The 15,188-nt window shown below is 34.3% G+C and overlaps 1 protein-coding gene across 3 annotated transcripts; it reads right to left on the bottom strand.

Annotated features, from left to right (window-relative positions):
* Positions 1–3,858: 3,858 nt before the first annotated feature.
* On the bottom strand, positions 3,859–14,556 carry LOC133204421 (chondroitin sulfate N-acetylgalactosaminyltransferase 1-like). Of its 3 annotated transcripts, none has more exons than XM_061340149.1 (4): positions 14,416–14,556; positions 12,443–12,629; positions 10,149–10,281; positions 3,859–6,140 (listed from the first exon to the last, which is right to left on the bottom strand). In XM_061340149.1, exon 4 carries the CDS (start codon positions 6,109–6,111, stop codon positions 4,588–4,590), a length of 1,524 nt encoding a protein of 507 aa, XP_061196133.1. In that variant the 5' UTR covers positions 6,112–6,140; positions 10,149–10,281; positions 12,443–12,629; positions 14,416–14,556; the 3' UTR covers positions 3,859–4,587. The 3 variants fall into 3 exon arrangements, with proteins under 3 accessions (XP_061196133.1, XP_061196134.1, XP_061196132.1); XM_061340150.1 differs by having other exon boundaries at positions 12,595–12,629; XM_061340148.1 differs by lacking the exon at positions 14,416–14,556 and having other exon boundaries at positions 12,443–12,757.
* Positions 14,557–15,188: the final 632 nt, after the last annotated feature.

Here is a 15,188-nt window from a genome sequence, read left to right as displayed (position 1 = left end):
ATAACTATTGAACCGTTGGTTCTAAGGCTTTCATACTTCACATGTGTAATTCTTGTGACAAGACCTTCCTTTGGATACCAACAACATTGACCTTGGAGTTTGACCTACTTTTGAATAACTTTAACCTTGGCCATAACTTGTGAACTGTTGGTGCCAGGACTTTCATACTTAACATTATTAATCCTTGTGACAAGACCTTCCTTTGGAGACAAACAACCTTGACCCTTTGATCTTGATGTTGGAGTTTGACCTACTTTTGGAAAACTTTAACCTTGGCCAGAACTTTTGAACCGTTGGTACTAGGGCTTTCATACTTCACCTTTGTAATCCTTGTGACAAGACTTTCCTTTGGATACCAGCAATTGTAATCCATTGACCTGGACCTTGAAGTTTGACCTACTTTTGAAAAACCTAAACCTTGGTCATAACGTTTGAACGATTGGTGCTTCAGCTTTCATATTTCACCAGTATATTTCTTGTGAGAAGGCCTTTCCTTAGGCACCATTCATTTGACCATTTGACCTTGACCTTTATGTTTGACTTACTTTTGAAAAACTTTAACCTTTTCCATATCTATTCAATGGTTGCTGCTAGGGCTCTCATATTTCACAGGTATATTCCTCGAGACAAGACCTTACTTTGGGTATCAACATATTTGATTTGCATTTAAGAAAGTTTAACCTTTGCTATAAGTTGCCACACGGGGGCATCAGTGTTTCACAAACACATCTTGTTTGTTATGGAAATGACTAATGTGCATGCTTAAGCATACAAGCATACTTGAAAATCCTATGTCGGAAGGGGGTGTCTATAACTTTTCGTATTTTTATGCCCCCGTATCGAAGATTTGGGGGTATATAGTTTTTGCCCCGTCCGTCCGCCTGTCTGCTTGTCCGCAAAAACTTTAACATTGCCCATAACTTTTAATTGGTTGGTGCTATGGCTTTCAAATTTCACCTGTGTATTCCTTGTGACATGACCTTTCTTTGGGTACCATCATATTTAACTTGACTTTGGAGTTTGACCCAGTTTTGCAAAATTTTACTGAACTTTAACCTTGGCCATAACTTTTGAACGGTTGGTGCTAGGGCTTTCATACTTCACATGTGTAATCCTTGTGACAAAACCTTTCTTTGGATACCAACAAATTTGACCTTTTGACCCTTGACCTAGGAGTTTGACCTACTTTTGAAAAAAACTTTAATCTTGGCCATAACTTTTGAGTGGTTGGTGCTAGTGCTTTCATACTTTAAATATATAATCCCTGCGACAAGACCTTCCTTTCGATACCATCAACTTTGACCCTTTGAACTTGACCTTGGAGTTTGACCTACTTTTGGAAAACTTTAACCTTGGCCATAACTTTTGAACGGTTGGTGCTAGGGCTTTCATACTTCACAAATGTAATCCTTGTGACAAGACCTTTCTTTGGATACCCTTTGACCTTGGAGTTTGACCTACTTTTGGAAAACTTTAACTTTGAATATAACTTTTGAAAGCTAGGACTTTCATATTTAACGTCTATTCCTTGTGACAAGACCTTCCTTTTGATACCAACAATTGTAATCCATTGACCTACTTTTAAAACACTTTAACCTTGGCCATAACTTTTGAACGATTGGTGCTACAGCTTTCATATTTCACATGTGTATTCCTTGTGAGAAGGCCTTTCCTTGGGCACCATTAATTTTGACCATTTGACCTTTTTTGACTTACTTTTGCAAAACTTTAACCTTTTTCATATATCTATTTAATTTTTGCTGCTAGGGTTTTCATATTTCACAGGTATATTCCTCGAGACAAAACCTTACTTTAGGTACCAACATATTTAATTTGCATTTGAGAAAGTTTAACCTTTATTATAAGTTGTCATACGGAGGCATCAGTATTTTACAAACATATCTTGTCTTAATGCAAGAATTTATCAGAGTTCAACCATACTGCGACAAAAAAGGGGAGCAGACTCAAGAGACTCACTCAAGCCAGTCTCTACTATTTCACTTTGTTGTAGGGACCCTTCCACGAAGTGAAATAGTAGGGTCTGGCTTTAGTCAGACTGGGCCCCCACTGTACTACGAGCCTGACGGGATATAGTTCAGTCAAAAAGCAGAGGGACATTTATTCCATGTATAACATGTTCGTAGAAAGCAGCACTTGGTACAAAACAGTACGATTTCAAACATGAAATAATTCAATTTCAATTGATTTACTGACAACACCATCATACATTGGCATATAGTCATGAATACAACAATTAACATACAGTAAATCAACCCAGTACGCATATCAGTTATGTTGAAGTTTTTTCTTTTCTTATATCAAAGCACTTTTTTAGAAAGTTACATACTCTTCTAGCAATTTTAATACTTTGGAGGGTTGATAATGTCAATAACAGGGTTTTCCTTCATGTAACATTGAGCATTATATAAATTCAGAAACTTAACCTGCGTTTCATATTAAAGTTAAAATGATTACAAAGCATGCACCAGAAGTTTTTTTAAAAAACTTTTTGGGCATGGGGTGAAACGGCATGCCTTATTTTGTCATACACAAGAATGTTGGTTTTCAATGCAACCTGAGAATGGTTTTGGGATGGTTTGAATCAGCCCTTGGGTTGTCTGATGAAGACGTGTTTCACATCATTAGTTTTGATCAACTGGTTCAAAGGAAATGACATGGCATGATTTCTGTTTATCAAAAATAATTTTTGATCATAAATGAAATCATGTACTTCTTAGGCCATAAGATATAGACATAAACTGAAAGCCAGTATTGTAGTATTTGAGAAAGCATACTTGACCACAAACGTAGAGTCATGAAATTTTGTGGTTTTCAACTTATTGTTAGATATTTGGGGGGTGGTTGCTTTTGTTGCAGGAATATTCTATGGAGAAGGCTCACGGGCATCTCATCTTATATATTGGAGTCCCCGCTCTCGCTAAAAGTTGAATCTGTCCGTCATTCTGTCTTTTGAAACACTTACTTCCGGACAAGATCTCAAAAAGCTCTTTAAGGTTTTGTGATGAAATATGACATCAGAACTTCCTTTGACTAGAAGAAAGCACCTTTTGATTTTGAAGTCAAAGGTAGGAAATTTATAGATATCTCATAAAATGGTTTCCAGATGATTAGTTCTCCGAAACTTTGCAATTAATTTTTACACCCTAACAGGTACTGCCAATGGCATAAAAAAGACCACTATTGATCATTTTGAAGTCAAAGTTTAAGGTTAAAAAAATCATATATTGCATAAAATGGTTTAGAAATGATATCTTTTCTTTAAGTTTTCTTTGAGAATATGCAATGAACATACAATTCCCTACCACTTTGATAAAGAACAGGTACCCGTTTTACAGAAGAACTTACGACTAAGACCAAAATTTAATTCTGCTTGTAACTTTTAAATTTACATTATATTGAAAATGGGTCAATGCCCCTCCCCTCCCCCCGATACTACGTGCCTGAGAAAACCCCTATTGATTCTAAAGTCAAAATATCAAAGTCGGAAATTCATATATTGCATAAACAATTTTCCAGATGATAATTTTAGTTATTAGCTTTCGTAATGATATTTTGGTCAGTAAGTTGATTTGGAAGTCAAAGGCCAAGGTCAGAGATTCGTATTTATCTGTTAACGCAAGGCCCTCTATTGATTTAAGGCCAAACGTTTGATAGGTCAAGGTCAATCACCCTCTTCTTTCTTCATCTGCATTTTTTATGTCTTCCACTATTGTCAATAAGTGGAAGACAAATACTCCCTGAATTAGCTTGTCTATTATTTGTTTCTCATACAACAATCTAATTACATTGTAGTATTAAAAATGACAAATATTTCTATATATCAAGAGTTTTTTATTCCATAAAGAAAACAAGTGCTGCCAGGCAATACAACCACAGAATGTATAAAAGTTATAATGCTGATTTAATAAGACTAGAATTTCTCTATGTGAACACAATCATATCATACAGAGAAATGACTAAAAATAGAGCAAAGTGAAATCACGTCAATTCCTAAATGTAGTCTAGAGGGATATGTATGAAAATGCATTATATTGAAATAGAATAGCACCAAATAAAAACAAAGAACCCCCCCCCCCCTTTCAAAGAACCTAAATTGTGCAATGTCTTCTGTTGATAGATTTGGCTACTGATAATTTTTAGTGAACATTTAAAGATTGAAGTGTTAGTGTTATAATTATAAGACTATTTTAGACCAAAATGACAAAATGTTAAATTCTAAACAAAAAGACTTAAAATTCTGTAAGATGAAGTGTATGTTTCTCCCTGATTGAGTGATTGTCTGAGCAGTAATTTACAGAGGGATATATGGTTGATAATTCCTAGACTTCTCTATTCAATGCACTTAGTAAGTATAGCAATGACAATTATAACTTCTCAAAAGTAGCTGCCCTAGCTGGAATATCACCCTACCAGGTGTTCAATCTTAAGCTCCTTGACAATTCATAAAATGTCCTAAATATGGGAATTTAATCATCTACCATGTGGCATTGTTGTAAAGAATCTCTCAAATTTTACCCCAATATAATAATAAAGTAAAAGATTAGAAAAAACACAATGGAAGAAAGACTACTTTTTCCTATGGAGTTTCTGAATGTCTATCTGGTCCTTGAAGGCCAGAATACCAAGCTGTGCATGCGAGGCCTCGCTAAAAGACTTGGACCGGATACAGCCCCTATACTGGTCAGCTGACAAAGTGACTGGACACACCTTGTCATGCCACAGGTGAAATATGCCTGGATCTGTAGCTCTGACCACAATCATATTACTGCGGACATACTTTTTATACAAAAACACATCCTCTCCGCCCCAGCCTATTATCCCTTCACTGAATCCCTTCACTGCCCTGAAATCCGAGAGGTACTGGCACGTCATTCCATAACCAAAGTCCCTCCAAAACCCTGTGGTCTTGGAGATCACTAACTGTCGTTTGATAGATGGAATCGTCCTGTTTTCTAGAGAATACACCAGTTTTGGGTTAAATAAGCTAAAAACAATAGGATAGTAAACCTTCTTCTGTTTTTCAGTGTTAAGTCGACACCTCTCTAAGAATTCAGCATTAAATATAATATCCACATCACACATAAATATAACTACATCCTTACTCCTCCAGGTTTCCATTCCAATCTGAAGTCCTCTTCCCCTTGAAAATTCTTCATTCACGTTGATGACCCTCATGAATTTATATCCATAGGTATGACTGACATTTTTTGTTATATTTTTCACAGTGTCCAACCCCTCCTTACCAAAGTAAACAATGGTTAAGTAAATATGCTTGTCAATTGCAATGCAAACATCTACAAAGTTTTTCATAAATATTTCAAAAGAATCCAACCTTCCCTTTAAAGGAAGTATGATATTTATCCAAGTTTCTCTAGTTCTAACTGTTGTATTGATGGCAGTCATTAATGGACCAAATGGTTTAAGAATGGCAACTTTTGAGTATCTCCCTGATTCTTTGGAATTGATATTTCTGAAATAAAGTTCATAGTGAGTCCCAGAAGCAGGGTCTGTCCTATATATTCCCTCTATAAAATCACTGATGGTGAAAATTTTGGACATATTTTTTCGTTGTTCATTAAGTGTACCGACGCTGTAGGAGATGACTTCATATAAGTCCCTCCTCTTTGAACCTATAGGTTTCTCCACCACTCGCTTTCCCAGTCCTGGATCCACCAGATAAATCCTGTGAAGTGTAAATCTGTTGAAGGCTGTCATCTCAAATTCATTTTTCAGTTCCACTCCATGAAGAATTTCAGCTGCCTGAAGTTTATCACTGAGGTACTTATGTACTATGCTACTTTTACTCTCTGACTCGTTCATGCTGGCAGTGACATTTTCACGCTGTAGCCTCTGGGAATTAAGAATCCCCTCCAGGTCCTTGATTCTGCTTTGAAGTTCCTCAATCCTGGTCTGGTGTCTCTTTTCCGATTCCTCAATGGCGGCCTGGAATAATTCTCTGGTGTGCCGGGTTTGCTGGGGGACAGTTGTTGAGATGTTGTCCATAACGAGACCCCATCTAGTGATGACGACCATAGTTAACACAGACAACAGAAACAGGAGAACCAGTACGCGTGGCATGGGCTTCCCCATCCTCGTTCCCTTCTCTCATGTCACCAACCCTACAAAATAATATCTGTGAAATTAATGGAGGTGATTTAGATATCCTCTTACATAAAATTACATTATTTTTCATCTAAAAGGAATAATTTTCAAAAGTAGCTTTGACCCAAAAATAAAAAAATAGTTTTTAATGGGATATTTTCATGTTTCCATATTATTACCAAGTCATTTCAATGCTAAATCTCCGAGAGTTGTGCCAGTTACCCCTGTTCCCATGCACACAATACTCTCATTAACTATCATTATGGGACATTTTCAAATTTTTATATCCTTTGATATCTCCTTCAAGGTCTCAAAAATAATTGCAATATGGTATTGTCAGCCACTACCACAAAAGACCAGCTAATGCAGTGCAGTTTTTGTGAAGTGAGAAGATAGGGGATCAGAGATTTAATTTGGCTCGTGATTCCAATCGTCATGCCCCACACCTCAGACAATAACAAGTAACCCCTTTATTATACATGCTCAATAGATCAGACAATCAGTCATGCAGCTAGATTATTCTTTTCTTAATATCCCAAATTCCATCTTTTTAAAATAATTTGAAAAATGTCAAGTTTTTAGGAAGGCATTCAATTCCTTCCTGGTATTTATATAATTGAAAATAGTATTGAATTCTAGAATTGGATTGATCTCTTCCAAAACTAATAGCAGATATTTGAGTTTTTGGTCTCAAAGGGATTATGTATTTATCAATGACCAAATCTTTATGCATTAAGGTCTCAGTTTACAGTATACTGTAACAGAAGTATAATTTACAGCTGATTACAGTCACACCATGGCAGTAATATTGAGAATTTTACATTGATGACATTCTCATGATTAAGCACAATACATGTATACCAAACTGAAGTGCCTGAGAAATAGCACAAGTTCCGCAATTATTTAAATCAATTTATCAATGTTCTTCCAAATCTGAAGGAGACAGCTTTAAAAACCTTTAATTGAGTAAGCATGTCGTAAAGATATGCATTAACTAAGAGCTTATAAAATCATCTGCTAAAATACAATTTATCAATAATTTAAAACCTTTCACACTTTTTTTTCAATTTATAACTTTCATGAATTTTCTTATATTTCTTGTAGTTTTTTTGTATAACATACAAGATGATGAAATTGATTGTAGAATAAGTATATAATTGTTTATTACCATATTTTTGATATGCAACTTTCAGTGAGGGGGAGGGGGGGGGGAGAAAGTTTTAATAAAGCTTATGTTATTAAATAAATTTTTACAAAGTATTTAATATAGTTTTTAGTATTCAATTATTTTTTTCTTTTAATTTTAAGCCCCCTGCCCCCCCCCCCCCCCCCCCCCCCCCCCAAAGCCAAATCCAACTGAAAATCTTGGATCCATCCATGCACTGCTTTATGCATGAAAATATATCTTTTTGAACACTATATCTTGACAGAAATTAATTCTTTTACAGTCAAACTTGCAAGAAACAATGATCACATATCAACAAAGTATACATATGTTTTCCAGAAATTAATTCTTTTACAGTCAAACTTGCAAAAAACAATGATCACATATCAACAAAGTACATATGTTTTCCAGATGTCTAGAGCATTCAGTATACAGAAAAATTTTCTTTCATCTGCCAACTAAAAGAGATGAAAGGCCATAAACTTTTACTCGATCTTGGGACCACACAAAACTGCTCTTAAATCAGCAACCAAATCAATCAAGCACATTGCTCATAGCCAGAGGACACTTTTCCAGGTGAGCATTACTGGTTCCTTGACTCTCCTGTCCAATTTTTCATAGCAACAGAGGCTTGCTGCAGTAAAATATTTTGACAGAGAATTTAATGAGTGTCAGCTAATTTGTCACCAACATGTCAATTCAAAATAAATCTCCCGTCTGACACAGTAGTCAACAAATTCTCATTTAATGAAATTCATTCTGGTAAAAGATAAAAATCTCTGGCATACCCCAATACCCTACACAAGGAAGGCTGATTCTCTACCAACATGCAATGATAACATTACTGACATCCATCACAATAGAAATTCTAAATCCAAACCGTTTTCATTCATTAAAGAAAGAAAAAAATCAAATGGAAAGAGGACATTGTCTCATTTGTTTCTCCTTACGTCTGATTCTGTCAAACAGAGGGGTCCCACTGCCTTTAATCAGAGTGTTTTCAATGAGACAATTTGTATATTGCTTATTGCAGGTGAGTTTCCCCGGACTTCACAAGGAACATCACAGACTCCGGAAGCACTTGCATGTCTAGCCTTGAAGAGTGCTGCAAGAGATCCCCACAGAGATTAGAAGGATTTCATCAAAGCTATCCTGACAGACTAATAGCTGATTACAACTAACAACAACAATTCAGGGACCTCATATTCCCTAAACATCAAAGAATTTCCAACTTTGGTGTGAGTCTGACTTGAGTACACATATGTATATACATTAGAAGATCACAGTACCCTCAAATTTTACACATTCAACAAACACAAACAACTGCCGAGCAGATTAGAATATGATCTTATAATACATAGATCTTGTTCACCTGTTATCTATGAATGATCTCCCCTGAAAAACTCTGAACCCCAGAGTCTCACCCACATCCTAATGTCACTTACAATTAACTTTAAACCTTCAGATCAAGTAGCAATAAATGTATGGTTGTAATCTAAGAATACAAGTCAGAAAAAATTAATTCTAGATAATCCATGAAATTTCTAAAGCAGGCTAGCAAGAGAGCAATAAAAACAAGTGAGAACACAAAGCAACATTCCTTCCTAGCTTGCTGCTCAAATCTATATAGTACCATCTCATTATAAAATACAATGGAAAAAAAATTAATACATGTAAATGCTTGAGGGAAAAAAAATGGGATTGCACAACTACATGAACTGTGCTGTATACCTGGAAATACTGCACTTTAATACATTCAGCATTTGAAGGAACTGAAGAGCTAGGTGGTCAGAGGTAAAACTTTTTCAGAATAAAGACATTATATACAACCCTGTATCAATTACACAGCATACATTATTACTAAAGATTTACCATCCTCATTCAAAGAGCATCAAAGAGACAAGATATCTCAATGCATGATATCAGTCTTTATCAGTCATTAGAATAGATACAATGTCTGTCTCTGTTTCACTGGCGCAGTTTGAAAAATCAAAGGAAGGAACATGCTGATTTCTGTCATTCCTGGTGTCCGTTGTCCCCTATTAACAATGTTCTTACTGACACATAGAAATACAAGATATCTAAACCTCCCCTGATATGCAGTAATTTTGCGGATACACAAACAAGTCAGAAAATAAAGGCTAATCATCATACGAAATTCTGGTCACTGCAAAGTTGCCCTTTCAAACTTACAATTGCATATATATTATTATACAATTTTAGTAGATGAAATGTCGATTAGCAATTATTTTTGATATATTTTTAGAGCTGAACAAAAGAATAATTCTTTATATTATGTTCAACCATGCAGTTTAAATACATTCAATTGGTATTGATTAAATTTCTACTTAACTACCAAACATTTAATAAGTGCAATTACTGGCATGGAATACTAAATCCCATTTAAAATGAGCATTTGTAATTTTAACTTTGATATACCAGGTATAAAAAACATGTTTATACTTCTTCAATACCTGGGAAAAAAAAGAATCCGAACCATTACAACTTGAATTTAAATTCAGAGGTTAGGTAGATATTAGAAATGATTTTAAATTGTTTTTAAAATTATTTTTAAAAATCTCAAGAGTAAAAATTCATTAGATAATTAGATGATAGCATTGTCTCTGTATGCTATTCTTCCTCATTTCAAATATTTCCCTTTAAGAACTCGGTCCACCCGAGTAGAACCCGTATATCCTGCTGATACACAACTGACAAATTACAAGAATTAATGGTTAAACCAAAAAATAAAATATCAAGATAAAACAGAAAAAAAGTTTACTGTAAAACTTATTAAAAAAAAATCAAAATTCTAAAGAGTTATTTTAAAAAAGTAGAAACGGTAAAAATCAGAACTCACTGTGTATTTGTGTTTATATCCTCAATCCCAAATGTGCGCTATGCTGCCCACGACAGAGTATCAGGAGATCAGGCAAGCCCACACAATCAACCAATCATCTTGCTCCATTCCACTTAAAGCTCCCAGGGTAAGCCTATATGTAAATGTTTAATATCGTAATAAAAAAAAGCTACAAGATTCCCCTGAGCTTTAACAATGCTGACCTATTACAACTTACTTAAAATGCCTCTTTAATTGTAAACACTGTGTATTTAAATAACCCCAAAGTTCAAGGGGTTACAAACAGAGAGTGGTTTTTAATCTTTCGGAAGTATTAACACATTATATCTGTTTTACAGTGGACAAAAAAATTCTGCATAAAGCACTCTAACCCAATATTTGATAAATCTCCACGAGATGAATTAAGAGGTGTAACCAAAATCCCGAGTAAAATTAGAGGGAGCAAGCAATAAATTACAGTGCAGAGGCATATATTAAATGTAACAGTATCTGTTAATGAAAAAGATAAAACACCTTTTTTCATACAGCTTAATTAAGCATATGCTAACATGCCATAAAATTCTATTATACTTTCACTTTATTATTCTTCAGATGTATTAGATGTTTACTTGAGCTCTTTGTCAATGCTTCAATATTACAATCAAATGAAATACAAGAAAAATGACTTCTAATACAATGTGTCATGCACACTGTTCAGGTGCTACATGTAGTTGCATTTTTTTAAAGGCTAATAAAGGATTAAATTCTCAGAATTCCAGTATTTTAAAGTAACATAGTCCTAAGAACAGTGCTGTATGAATTTTTACTTTTACATGCACTATTAGAAGTTTTAAATTTAGAAATAATCTGTATGCCCTCAAGACTTTACAAAGTTAGAAAATATATCTAGTATAATAGTCTTTTATGCTGTTTTTCTCAAGTATGAATTGATGAAATTCATTTTTCATAGAGAAAACAATGAGGAACCACTAAACCTAAGACCTATAAAAAATTGTTAGAGTACAAATAAAAGAGTACAAATAAATTCAGTACTTGACCTCCCCCCCTAGAATAGGTTGTCTCCTCAATCAAGAAATTTTCTCAATTGAGCTCATACACAGAGAGTTTTTACGAATCTACAAGTGCTCATGAAGGTTAAGTGTTAAAACTGTGTCAAACATGGTTTACTTATCAAAGAATGTTGTTTTATGAGTTTTGAAGGTAATAATTTTTTATTTTTTTTTTTTTACTTTTTTCCTATGTAGTTATTTAATCCTTTGTAATATAGGCCCATGCAATCCAACTGACGTCATAAGGTTAAAATCGCAAATTTAAGATCAACTCCATAAATCTTAGTATGTTTTCAATGGGTGATAAAATTTGATTACTAAACAATTGTTAAGACCCTCATCCACAATATCTATTTCACTCATCTTACTGTTTCCCATTTCTTAACTGCATGCGTGTTCCGCCCCTTCTTTCACTGCCGTATTTGTTTTCCCCACAGCAACAAAGTTGCTTTTAATGGTCACTCAAGTATCACCACCAACGAAATCTGGTTACAAATTAGAGACAAAGTTTGGAACTGGACCTTCTATCCTTTGTTAACTATAAAATGGGGGATTTAGTCCTCATCAAGGAGGCATTCACCCTCCTTGATTGGGCATGCAGGTGAAGGAGGTTATAGCCCGCTGGCGGGGATTCAGGTTCCAATAAGGTATTTCATAGTCCATTGTCACCTATTGTACGTGAGACTGAGAACAGTTATACCTCACGGCAGGCTGACAAACAGCTTATAAAGAAGGTCATACAACCAAACTGATTTTCAAATTTTACAGATGGGACGTTTATAATAAATCATGTCCCTGGTGGCATCATTGTATCAGTGGACAATATACTTCGATCATTTACTATGGGCCCTAATTCAACATTTCTAAAACATGATACCTTTTTATCTTATTTTTGTAAGTTTTCATTTACATTTAATTACATCTATTAGCTGTGGGATACATAGCACCCTTATTAATTGCTGTTAACAGTTGAAATAGTTTTGAGTGCAATCAAAAGCTGTGAGTCATTTCAAACATAAATGTACTAGTACAAATTTCAGTTCAACTTGGATTATTACGTCAGTAGGTAATATCGCCTGATCCTTCTAGCTAATCAAACTTACCTTTATAGTTAATTTTTTTTACAAAAAAAAAAAAAAAAGCCATAGATCATGTCATATAATGAAACTCCCTTTAAATTTCATTCAAAAATATTTTGAAATTTAATAAACAGGAAAGAAATGTTCTCATTTAAATAATTCAAACCTTTGTTGTGAAAATAGCCCCAGAACACTTGACAATCTGACCATATACAAGAGTGCGCCACCCTGTGTCACTATGTCAGAATCTCCTTATCAAGCTTTGTCCAATATTTACCAACACTAAATAAATTGGCCGGGTCCTGACCCCACACTCACCAGTTCACCAGCCAGGCTGTCACATGTTTCCCATCCTAAAACAAACAAACCAATGGTTTACCAGTTTTTCATCACAAAATGAGACTAACAGTTCCCGAGCTCTGATAAACCAACACCAGTCTGTCTGCAGTATAATAGCATGTCAGTGTTTTTCTTCAGAAAACTGACTCTTAAAATACCCAAATTAATTTACCATGCAGTATAATGGTACACAGAAACTCTGCCAAACATTCATATCAGTTTCCTCTTCCTTTCTGATGGAATGCATGCAGTAGCTATAGGATTCTAAATATTCTTTCATCTGTTGATGTAAATTAGTAGTTCACTCTACGGTCAACATGATTATACCACCCCAGACCTGTTGTACAAATCAAATTTCCTTTTTTCCTGCATCAATTTGAAGCATTATGTTAGTTTTTGATGATGATGCCAGATTCTTTTGGCAAATGTACCTTCAGTAAATCACATGCCATTAATGACTTGTAACAATTTGAGGAACAACTTAGATTTCAATTATACTGTTCACACATTTTAACAAAGTATATTCTGGTTCCATTCTCATCTATGAAAAGATTTTTTTAAAAAGAAATTATGCCTTGATCATCCCACACTATTTTTTTTATTTTTATAATGCTTAATTAACTCTAAATGTTTCATTTATAGAAAGCCTGCACTTTACAATGAGAATCTAGTTACTTCCCCTTACTTAGCCATACCTTCTGATGCCAAAAAATCTAAGATTTTTTGAGTTAGAGTATGGTAACATATTTATTTTTACAAGACACTGGTCTGGTAAATCAATTACATTTACAATAAGAAATCTCAGACAAAATATTACATATAAATGTACACCAACAAAGACCGAATTAAAACATAAAAATAATTCATAATTTTTTTTTTGACAATAGCTGCCTGAATTTAGGTCCTTTTCTGAAGGCATTATCTTACATCCTCATTTCATGTCCTACTATTAAATATCTTTAAGTTTTGCATTTTATCTTTAAGGCAAGATTTATAGATGTGTTTTGTGTTCATTTGAGACTGGTCAGGAAGATCTATGACCTTTTTATAAGCAACCCTTGAATAATCCAGGCAACTCTCAAAATGCAGCATTTAAACCTATTTAAACTTCTATCAGTGGCGAATTTCATAGTAAATATCTATTTGCTTAACCCCCACACTTCTGATAAATGACCAGGCACATGAATGTTAAGCTTTATATTATATTAAATTTCTTTACAACTACAGGGCCTTTTTCTTGGTGTTTTCACAATTTCTTAATTCAATAAAAATGGAGAATTATAAATCACTAAAATTACTGACTTCATTAGACATGTGAGACCTTTTGCGGGGTGGCGGGGCGAGTGGTTCTTATTTATCAGCCACATTAAGTATTCCAATCAAAAGTGTCCTATATAAGAGACAGGGAACTCTCTAATGTCAGAGGTGATTACCTATTGAAAATAATTTTTCATCATTACCAATTAATAAATAATAAAAATCTTATCACACAGTAAATTAAAACAATTTTTCAAAGTGTAGTACAGAACACTGATAAAGGTTTTAAATGCTTCTTAATTATCCAGTTATCTGCTAATGCTACAGGAAATTTATTTTTGATTAACATGATTTAAAATCTCACAATTTCAAATTTTCTTTTGAGTTCTGAAAGAATTTGATCAGTACATGTATTTAAATCTTAGTACATGTATAATGAAAAAGCTATAAACTTATACAATAAAAATACTCGCATTTATTTATAAGTTCCATATTGTGCTGAGTTTACATCAACCTTAACAAGCTTTGATGTGAAAAACTCACCAGTAACTCGTGAGAACTTGTACAGTGCACTGTAAAAATATGTAGGCTTGTTCTGGTTGAAATGGAAACTGCAGGTGTATGGGGAAATGACCTGAAGTCACACCAGAGGCTGGCCGACCAATCAGTAGCATCTGCCATAACTGTCTACATTCCATCTGAAAATACCCTCCAACAATGTAAATAAACACGCCCTGTTTATGGAAGTTATAAGCATTTTTTTAAACATTTCATCAGCTAGCACTTAGAATTTTTGTGAAAAATTCCATTAAACAACATATATTTAAAGACCAAATCCAATGGCTACCAAAAAAAAAAAAATAGTGTTAAACATTCACATCTTTCTTAAATAATCCAACCTTCCAATACTACATGAACAAACAATGTACGGCATAAAAAGTCATTAATTTTCATTTTAATCATAACCACTTCCCCTTCCAAAAATAAACAAGAGGCCCATGGTCAACAACACTCACCTGAGTAATTATGACCCTTCTGTTCTTAATCAGCAGATTTTTTACCCAATATATTCCTATGTAAAATTATGATAATATAAGGGTGCAACGATAAACCGTTTGACGGTATATCGCGGTATATTTTTCCACGGTTCAATTCACTGATATCGCGGTTCGTTCAATCGGTCCAGAATTATTCGAATCATCCGTTTTGTTTCCTCTTTCACAATTTCAAAATGGCTTCCCCGCAAAACGTGTGGTCGCCGATAACGCATTACCGGAAGTTAAACTCATCTCCAGCATCTTACAGACCTCAGATTT

This window comes from Saccostrea echinata, unplaced genomic scaffold (assembly GCF_033153115.1).
Source record: "Saccostrea echinata isolate AGI-Se365-2 ecotype Australia unplaced genomic scaffold, CSIRO_AGI_Sech_v1 ptg000053l, whole genome shotgun sequence".
Lineage (NCBI taxonomy): Eukaryota > Metazoa > Mollusca > Bivalvia > Ostreida > Ostreidae > Saccostrea > Saccostrea echinata.
Note: the sequence above shows the minus strand (reverse complement) of the source record. Positions and strands in the feature narration are given on the sequence as shown.